The following is a 10,477-nucleotide window of genomic DNA, read 5'->3' as shown; positions in this document are numbered from 1 at the left end:
TTTTTTTATTATCTGTGTTTTTTTGTTCACTGACTGTCATTCTGTTACACTGTGGAAGCTTCTGTCACGAAAACAAATTCCTCGTATGTGTAAACATACCTGGCAATAAAGCTCATTCTGATTCTGATTCTGATTCTGAATATAACATAATCTGCCTCTTCGTTTATTGATTTATAAGTATTTTGGACATGAATATCAGTAGTTGGTGGGTTAATTAAGGTAATACTGTTCTATTAATACTGTTTACTAACAGTGTGTTCTGTTTCTCACAGATAATGTTTTGAATATTTTTCTGACTGCTATGAAAAAAACAGTTATTGCTAACAAACTAACCAGATGAAAGCTGTAGGGATGGGAAATAATAGAGTATAGGCCTAGGTCTCATTGCACAGCTGACATTTATGGTTTTATCAGGTTAAGAGCGTAAACGATTCAAATCCTGGTTTGATAACGCCCAAGTAATCACACACTGTTTTTTCACCAAACGGTGTTATATGAAATAACATTTATTCTCATTACAATATTATTAAGACAGTCACCTGCAACAACACTGCACTTGTGGAGGTAGGTTCTTGATAACTCGGAGACGGTTTTCTTTCAGGAAACAAAATTCCCACAGTGTCACCTTCAATATTCATGTGCATAAGCAAAGGTTTGCTTTTTCCAAGATCCCTGATCTGCTTTCAGATTAGGAGGGTGTGTAAGGATAAGAGAAAATTTGCACCGGTGGTTGAAGCAAGGTTTCGTCTTAATCAATTATTCACTTTGAATACAAATGCTTAGTTTAGCTACAGCAGGGCCTCTTTAATACTAATGACGCATTTAGTCATATGTTGTGCTTCCTGCGAATTCTGGGACAAACCCAGATTGTACGGTGAATTGACAAAAGGGAAATTTTCTTAGAAAAAATGGCAATTGTAAGTAAATGGTTGAGCTCATATGATTTATACAAAGCCCATTAAATAATCACTAACTTAAATGAAAAAGAAACTACAAAGCCTTTAAACTAAATCAAAATAACATTTATAATTATTACATTGATTCTTTAAGTTGTTTTGATAGAGATGGGTATTTTATAGTCTCCCTTCATGATCATGGCCATGACCCTTGTATTGAACAGGGGTCTAAGCCCCCCACAGTGTTACAGTTACTCATTCACTCTGAACACAGTGTCTTCTGAGGCCACATGCCATCTCGGTTGTTCAAAAGGTGAAAAAACTGTCATTATGGACATATACATGCAGATAAGACACATTAGTGTATCAAGGGTTCAACCAGCAAAGCGATAACATTTCCCTGACACGCTAATCAAATCAGTGTAGTTTTGATGTGGCACTAACTGTTCAGAAAAACAAAACCTTTCATCAACAAGAGTACAAAGTATAGCAAGGTTGGCCACTAAAATACTGTAGTACTTATCAGTTAAATTTAAACTTTCCAAATACAAAACATATTCCAAAAAGTTATTTGCATGTTATTTTAAAGACAAAATCTCTACTGAATGTTAGTGCACTCAACATTAAATCTCAGATGCATGAAAAATACACACTATACTATTCAAAGTTTGGGTTGTTTGTACAAAGATTTCTTTTCAAGAATACTTGATGAATAGAAAGTTCAAAAGAACAGCATTTATTTTAAATAGAAATGTAAAAATGTAAAAGTTACTATCACTTTGGATCAATTTAATGGGTCCTTGAATAAAAGTATTAATTTCTTTAAAAAAAAAAGAAATGAATGAATAAATAAATAAAAATCTTACTAAATTAACAATGTTCACTTCAAAACAGTTCACTTTTCTTTTTCTAGAATAATGTGTTTTGTGAGAGGTACAGCAATTATTTTGAGATATTTAAAATACATTCCTACAAAGAACATATTTTAAACACCACAATTATATTTTTTGTAATAAGTAAATCAAGACACTGTATTAAATACTAACATGAGTTTCTTAAAATTCTGCAGAAGGCTATGGATGCTGGGTTTTGCACCATTTTCAGAAAATGAATAGGCACTAGATGGCAGTGTTACATTGTTCTCTTATTATTTAGGCCTGCAAATCACTGTTTATCTGTTTATCTAAATGGTTCAGCCTTGTTTTTCTCCCTGGAGCAACAACGTGTTGGTTTCATTTGGTAAAATAACTATTATGCTGATGTTCGTTGATGCAAATGATAGACAGCGAAACGAATGACAACAAAGAAAGACATTGTTGATACATATAATGCCATTCTATCTTTTAGATAAATAGGCTACTATTTAAACCCTAACTTTCTGAATTGAAGTTAAGGTAGTTCATATGACACAGTCAAGTGACAAAATCCTATTTAAAAGGTCAAAACAGCCAAGAGACGTAGTTTTACCATGCTTCACTAGATCCGCCCACTCACCTTTATAGGGAAATAATCTCTCATATACTCCCATACGCGCATTCGACACAGAAAGGGCACTTTTCTACCTCCTCGTGAAGGTGTGTCCCAATCGATGTACCACCAGATGGCATAAAGCACGCTGATTAGCCAGAAACGAGTGAAGAGTAGCAAGAGGAACAGTATAATACAGATGGGGGCTGCAAAAATGATAACAAACACATAGATGCATTACACACAAATGCACAGACTGAAAGAAAACACATCAGCACAAATACATTTACAGTCAGGATCTTTCCAACTGAAGACTTTGACCTGGAGGTTTCAACCTATCTTTGTGCTTTGATAAAGGCCCACATACAGTAGTAATAGACAGAACAAAAAACATTTGCTAGAACATGTTTTCCTGCTTTTTTTTAAAACATAGTGATGTGTTTTCTAGAAAGAGGCATTTGTATGAGGTTATATTCTTTTATTACCTTTAAAACATGAGAGCCAGTAAAGCTGCAATATCTTTCTTAAATTAAAAACACTTTATGCAAGCCTGTAAAAGGTATTATATTGGGTACCTCTTTAAGTTGTGTGAAGTTTGACTTTAAGTATATGTAATTTAACTTAAAATGCAGTGTCTATTGCATGTGTAAGAGACAGAATACAGACTGTGACTATAGATCTCATTCAAGGTCAACACTTGATGACTTTGCAAAGAGACTATAATAAAAGCACATGCACTTACCGAGCGCCAGGAAAGAGAAGACCCACTGCAGTACGACAGCAGTCTGGATCCTCCTAACCAGAGGCACATCAGCCGGAGCAAAACAAATCTTCATGTCTAAACCAGAAGACAGCAAGAGTCGGCGAGTGGCCGAGAGATCAGCACAGTGCTAGGATTTCCACTCTGAGGTCAAAGTCTGACACCATGTCTTGGTCTGCTCCCCTCCTCCTTTCATCAGCTACCTTATCTGATAAATTCACTGCAAGTGATAGGATTATAGACCAAGAGTACCCTGATATTACACCAATGAGACTTTTGACCCCGGAGACAAAGGGCTGTGCAAAATTAGGCCTTACAATATGTGCATGAAAATAGGGGATTTATGGGGAAAAGGAGCTGAAATGCATAATGTTATTTTAAATTATATATCTGTATATGTATGTATGCATGAATATTTATGTGTGTGTGTGTGTGTGTGTGTGTGTGTGTTCATTCAAATAATCTACATCGAAATTGTTTATTTGTTTAGCATGAGGATTATTTATGTTTTTTAAATTTGTGAAATCCATTATTATTAAAATAAAATTCATTATTAATATTATTAAATATGAATATTTGGTCATGTATAAAACATGATAAAATGTCAAGAATGTTAATAAACTTTTTAAAATTATATATATAGGTAATAAATGCTTTTGAACTTTCTATTCTTTCTGTACTTTCTATAGCAAATAATCATTAAAGAAATAATGATTTTCAATATTGATAATAATACGTTTCTTGAGCACCAAATCAGCATATTAAATACATCTATGTAATTACTGCTGGAAATTCAGCTTTGCCATCATAGAAATAAATGACATTTTAATATATATATATATATACAGGTGCATCTCAATAAATTAGAATGTCGTGGAAAAGTTCATTTATTTCAGTAATTCAACTCAAATTGTGAAACTCGTGTATTAAATAAAGCAGAAGGAGACCCTACCAAGTTATTGAGTACATGTACAGTAAATGAACATACTTTCCAGAAGGCCAACAATTCATTAAAAATGTTTTTTTTTATTGGTCTTATGGAGTATTCTAATTTGTTGAGATAGTGAGTTGGTGGGTTTTTGTTAAATGTGAGCCAAAATCATCACAATTAAAAGAACCAAAGACTTAAACTACTTCAGTCTGTGTTCATTGAATTTATTTAATACACGAGTTTCACAATTTGAGTTGAATTACTGAAATAAATGAACTTTTCCACGACATTCTAATTTATTGAGATGCACCTGTATATATATATATATAAAAAAGTTATTTTCACTTGTAATAATACTTCACAAAATTACAGTTTTTTTAAGAACCAGGATTCCCTTCAGACTTTGATATATGAGGAAGCCTCATTTTAAAAGAGTGATGATCATGTATGGACATTTTTATAATTAACATGTCATTATGTCAAATTCTAGAATATTCTGTCAGCAGGGTCGGATTGACCTCTTATCATGACATAGGCAAAACAAATGTTTGGGCCCCCCTTCCCTATTAATATATAACATTATAACCCCAGCAAACAAAAATATTTCGTAATCAGTGGAAACCATTACAGCGTTTTCTATCGCAATAAGCGCTTGAGTTCAGTCATCAAATGTAGTTCTTAATTTGTTTTAGAACGGAGAAAGAACGTTCCATTAATAGGCTCTGGCGTCGTGGTCATTACCACTTCGGGGCGTGCATTGTTTCTTAATTTTAAGGCCTGGAGTCACAACCTCAAGACACTGTTCAGATGATTATTCATTTCAACACATTTTTCATGTTTCCATCCTGAAATCTCGTGTGTGTTGAATTAATTTCTTATGCACCACATAAACCTTCAGTAGCAAATTCCAAAACGTCATTTTAGAGCTAATAACAGAGTCTTGAGCCATTGATATGCAGTCTAATGCAGTTATAGAGCGAGATTAAGCGCGTGATTAGTCTGTGCGTTGCAGCAGTGTTCAGCAGCAGCATCTACTAATAGCGAAACTTTAAGTTAAACTGCTTCAAGAACCTCCATACTGAGAAATGTCATGTAGCTTTTCAGATGCGAAACTATTTTATCGATAAATTCGCGGAGCAGACAACAGACAAGTTTCTGTCCACCTCTCGGCGTGTGTGTGTGTGTGTGTGTGTGCGTGTATGTAGGCCACTGTGTGTGTGTGTGTCTGTGAGAGAGAATGGAAGAAAGCACGATTTCCGTTCATAAAAAAGGTGGAAAACACGGAAATAGTCATTTTTTTTAACCTATTGTTTGTTATATTTATTTGCTCAATGTCTTCTGGTGTTTTGGTTCTTTACTGTTGTAGACAGGCCATATTATAACAAAAATATTATATATCTCTTCATTGTTTGGGCCCCCCTGGACGAGCGAAGACGTGCCTAGAATGCCTATGCGTAAATCCGGCCCTGTCTGTCAGGAATTGCTGTTTTTAGAAAAAACCATACAAAATAATCATTCACTCTTACTGTTATTGTAATTGAAACATGTGAAATTATAGAATTTAAGTGTCTATATTTATTTAAATTGCCACACATAATGTAATTATATAAAATTATATATAATATATTTAAACTGATTTAAACAGTTTTCACTGTTTTTTTAATCAGATAAAAACTGCCTTGGTGAGCATAAGAGACTTCTTTCAAAAACTTCAAAACTATATAGCCTATATATAGAGAATAATTATACTATATGTATTTTTTTCAAGTGTTACTTGAACAAATATTCATATTTAATAATAATTAATCCTGTTTTTATAATGTATTTCACAATAAAAAAAACTTTACAGTGGAAAGCCACGTGAACACAAATGAACGATTTTTAAAATGGTTAATTCTGCATCTGCAGTTCATTATCGGTAAGTATGTTTGAACTCTTTTGAGCATCCCTCCTGATTTGATATCCTCAGGACTCTACTTTAGTGGGCGGGGACTCGAGTGCAACTCCACCCACTGCAGACGCTGCGTGATGATGACAGCGGCAGGTGATGCAGCTCTCGGTGGATGCTGAGCGCAGAAGGCGCGCGGGAGGGGCTGCTGTGTCTTAACACATTCTCGTATTCTAACGAGCGCAAGGGGATCAGGACGGAGCTAAACCAGAATATATTTCACTTTTAAAAAACCCGTAATGCCTCTTTTACACTGGATTTGTGTCCTGTCATCTTTGACAGCATCGTTTTAAGGGAAAACTTTGCGAATCTGACATTTTGTGTTCCCCCCGCGAGGCACAAGAGCGCGTTTAGTTCCACAAACTGAATACAAAACAGCTTTGAGAAAAGGAAGAGATTGACATAACTTAAGGTAAGACTTTGGCAGACCATCATGGCATGGCCCTGTATCTCCAGAGCCTGCTGTATGGCTCGGTTCTGGAACCAGCTGGACAAGGCCGACATTGCGGTCCCGCTGGTTTTCACCAAGTACTCAGACGTGTCCGAGATGCAGCATCTTCACCTGCAGCAGCCCGCGCCGAAGGAAACGCAGCCGCTTCACAACGACCACGACGCGGTGACCAAAGGACCTGCAGCCCAGGAGGAGAACGTCTTAGGATCTGTGATGCGCCAGGACTTTAAACACTGGAATGTTCGCCCGGAGCCCAGCTGCAAGCCCAAGAACGAGTACCACGGCCCCGAGGTTCCTTTTAACAACGAGACCCAGTATCAGAAGGACTTCAAACCCTGGCCTATCCCAAAGAGGGGAGATCATCCTTGGATCCCCAAACCCTCTCCGACCATCTCAGCGGGCAATGACCGCATCCCTGACAGACCCAAACACTCCTCAGAGATGATGGACAATGGGGTGGAAAAGAGTGAGATTGCTGACAAGGTGCAAGAGAAGGAGATCCTGTCTAGTCAAAGGAAAAAGAGGCATGTCAAGAAAGCGACCAACAAAGCAGGCGTGAAGTTGGACGGGCAGATCGTGGGGGATGCCACCACTACAGAGGGTAAAGGGAGGGCAGCTGTGGATGCTTTCAACCGGCAGATCAAACAAGATGTCACCTCTGGCAGCTCCTACAGGTATGGCTGATTGATTATCAGTGAGTGATTGTACAGTAGTGGTTCGCAACCAGGGGTCCGGGACCCCCTCTGGGCCTCAGCAAACTTCCAAAGGGGCCTTAAGATGACTAAAATGATATAAAATAAGACAAAACAATTATTAAAATAAGCTAAAACAGCTAAAAAATTTAAATCTTATTTTAATTCACCCTATCAACAATGTCAACTTTCCACTATATTGGAAAGTTATGAGAAAGCCTAAATTTAAAAGTGTTTTAAAATTCTTGTAAATCCTGGAACAGTCATGAAAATTAATTAAATCTCAAAAAGTCATGGAAATTAAATGTTCTAGTTATGCCAATTTCTTGCAAATTTTTGTACGATTCAGATCAAACAAATCGTAACTCGTAAAATAGTCACTTTTTACTCTGAGATTGGGAGGTGGAAAGACAAAGCAAAACAGCATGCCAACACTTGACACAACATGAAGACACTGTTATAGATCTGAGCATCAATAGATGTGTAGAGGAGACCAAATGCCCCCACAATGAAAGTAAAACACAAATTGAGCAATTGTGCTAGCGAAATAATACTAAATAATATCTCTAAAAAAGGAAAAATGGTTTCAGTAAGGGTTAGTTTTAGGGTTAAGAGATATAAAATATCATTAGACCAGTATAAAAACAGATGGAAAGTGTATTGTGGAGTGAAAAAAAGGTATACAATGGAGGTCAGCTGTGGGTTAAATCTTGCATTTACTGCTGTACTAACACCTACAGATGGCAGGACATGCAGGGGGCTGGAGAGCGCTGGAGCAGAAGCTGTTTTTGGAAAAGGCTTTCATTTTTTTCAGGGTTAGTTTTAGGGCAAAGTAAGGCCAGCGAGTGCATTGTGGAATTCCCAGTTGTTAATAATCCATTTGTTGTGAAAGTGGTGCAAAATTGTCAAGTTTGTAAAATTCAGAGAGCAGTCTTTGGAGAGCACTCTTTTATTTTCCAGCTCTAGCATATAAAACAGCTTTTTCATTTGCTTTTATTTGTCTGTGTTTGTTCAAAACAGATGGAGCTGAAGTTTGTATAGTGCTGTGCTGTTCCTGGTCCTACCTGGTATTCAGTTGCCTTTCAATCACTTTTTTATTGCAAACAGTGAACAATAAATGTGTAAAGAAAGAACATTCTCCCTCTTCTCAAAATTGCTTTCTCAATCTCAATTCACAAGTCCGTCATTGTCATTGTGGAGTATTTGTGTTTAATTGACAGGTGGCAATTGGTCCATAATTCGCCCACTCATTCATGTGCGCTTGCAAATTACTCATGCGCAGCTGAACAAGATTGAGCTTTTTGATACTGTACAATTGTGATAAACTGCCTGTGGTGTTGCACATTTGCAGGTTGCTTTGGATAAATATTTTACATTTAGCCTGAATTGCATTTGAATGTTGCCTTCAGACTTGCATATATTAGGCTGGTGTTATTTGTTGTGTGAGGAGTTTAATCTCAAAATGCCTCATGGTGCATCAGGGCACATTTCATATTTCCTGTGTGGAATTTTTTTCATCTTGACTAGGAGGAAAATACACAAGAGGACAAAGCACAGTGTCATCAGTTCAGTTTGCATGACAGTGCATGCATGGATTGTTATGGGGCGATTCTTTAAATGGAAAAGCTCAGGATTAGTTTGACTTAATCTCAGGTTTAGTCCTGAGTTTTGCTTTGTTGCTAAGTCTATAAAAAAATTAGGCTATGCTATGCTACAAAGCAGTGACAGGGCTTAAGCTTTATGACACAAGCTGATGAAACTGGATATAAAAAAATTATCCTCTTACTGTAAGAAGCATTCTTTGGTGCTTTATTTTAAGCCAGAAAAATCACAGGTGTGTCTTCACAGGATGTGGTAGAGAGGAAGTTGCTTGCTTCATTTATCTGTGTCTCTCGCTCTCTCTCTCCCTGTAGATCAATATGCTTTGGTTTGCAGTTTATCTCAGATTTTTCTGCGCAAAATCTTGGAATAGCTTATTGATTTTTGCAATTTAAGTGTTTAGCATTTATTTTATATTTATTAATTATTTTAGGGTTGTTATTTGTGCATTGTTGACTTTAAAATAGAACACCATACCTCGGATTCATGGTTATTGCTAACTAAAACTAATAATAGGCTGGTGAGCTCCGAATAATTAGGAATAAACCTTCTATAATATCCCGCCAGCCCCAGGAACTGTCTCACCTCCTTTTTGGTCTTGGGTCTTGGGCAGGCCGCAATCGCCGCCGTCTTGTCAATTTGGGGACGCACCTGCCCATGACCCAAGTGGAAGCCCAGATACCGTACCTCCACACGCCGAATTGCACACTTCCGCGGGTTCGCCGTGAGTCCAGCCGCCCTCAGGGCCCTCAGGACCGCGCGCAGATGTTCCATATGCCGCTGCCAATCATTACTGTGTATAATAATGTCGTCGAGATAGGCAGCGGCATACGCGCTATGTGGCCGGAGGATCTTGTCCATGAGACGCTGAAAGGTGAACAAGAGCCCTCCCTGGGCTGAACTGGGGATCCGGAGCCCTCCCTGGGCTTAACGGGGAAACAGGAGCCCTCCCTGGGCTTAACGGGGAAACAGGAGCCCTCCCTGGGCTTAACGGGGAAACAGGAGGCCTCCCTGGGCTTAACGGGGAAACAGGAGGCCTCCCTGGGCTTAACGGGAAATCAGGAGCCCTTCCTGTGCTTAACGGGGAATCAGGAGCCCTTCCTGGGCTATACTCGGGACCGGGCTGAACTGGGGAATCAGGAGCCCTTCCCGGGCTGAACTGGGGAATCAGGAGCCCTTTCCGGGCTGAACTGGGGAATCAGGAGCCCTTCCCGGGCTGAACTGGGGAATCAGGAGCCCTTCTGAACTGGGGAATCAGGAGCCCTTCCCGGGCTGAACTGGGGAATCAGGAGCCCTTCCTGGGCCGAACTGGGGAATCAGGAGCCCTTCCTGGGCCGAACTGGGGATCAGGAGCCCTTCCTGGGCCGAACTGGGGATCAGGAGCCCTTGCTGGGCCGAACTGGGGACCAGGAGTCCTCCGTGGGCCACACTCGGGAACAGGAGCCCTTCCTTGGCTGAACTGGGGATCAGGAGCCCTCCGTGGGACACACTCGGGAACAGGAGCCCTTCCTGGGCTGAACTGGGGATCAGGGTAGCGCTGACATGGTGCTGGCACTAGAGGGTGCTCTGGAGGAGCAGGCACAGCAAAGCGCTTTCGAGGAGCTGGCACTGGAGTGAGTCTTGGGACTGGAACAGACACTAGAGTGAGCTCTGGAAGGCGCTTACGAGGAGCAGGCACTGGGGCTGGAACCGACACTGGGGCCTCATGAACGTATGGCGGGCTTGCCATATTA

The 10,477-nt window shown here is 39.2% G+C and overlaps 2 protein-coding genes across 4 annotated transcripts in view; one reads left to right on the top strand and one right to left on the bottom strand.

Moving 5' to 3' along the window:
- LOC107747029 (2-acylglycerol O-acyltransferase 2-A-like) overlaps nt 1-6,275 on the bottom strand; it is a 17,517-nt gene extending 11,242 nt beyond the window's left edge. Inside the window, exons 1-3 of the mRNA XM_016561443.1 lie at nt 6,237-6,275; nt 3,106-3,253; nt 2,391-2,569 (exon numbers count right to left, since the gene is read on the bottom strand). Of these exons, the coding sequence (XP_016416929.1) occupies nt 2,391-2,569; nt 3,106-3,253; nt 6,237-6,275 (366 nt within the window). The remainder of the gene's footprint in view (nt 1-2,390; nt 2,570-3,105; nt 3,254-6,236) is intronic.
- LOC107746982 (microtubule-associated protein 6-like) overlaps nt 6,094-10,477 on the top strand; it is a 19,454-nt gene continuing 15,070 nt past the window's right edge. For all 3 annotated transcript variants that reach the window (XR_001640748.1, XM_016561348.1, XM_016561349.1), the window contains exon 1: nt 6,094-7,127. Coding sequence is in view for 2 of the 3 variants with exons in the window: in XM_016561348.1 (XP_016416834.1) it covers nt 6,436-7,127 (692 nt within the window). In the remaining variant the exon portion in view is untranslated. The remainder of the gene's footprint in view (nt 7,128-10,477) is intronic.

The sequence above is a fragment of the Sinocyclocheilus rhinocerous genome, unplaced genomic scaffold (genome assembly GCF_001515625.1).
Source record: "Sinocyclocheilus rhinocerous isolate Xijiao unplaced genomic scaffold, SAMN03320098_v1.1 scaffold708, whole genome shotgun sequence".
NCBI classification, from domain to species: Eukaryota; Metazoa; Chordata; class Actinopteri; order Cypriniformes; family Cyprinidae; genus Sinocyclocheilus; species Sinocyclocheilus rhinocerous.
Note: the sequence above shows the minus strand (reverse complement) of the source record. Positions and strands in the feature narration are given on the sequence as shown.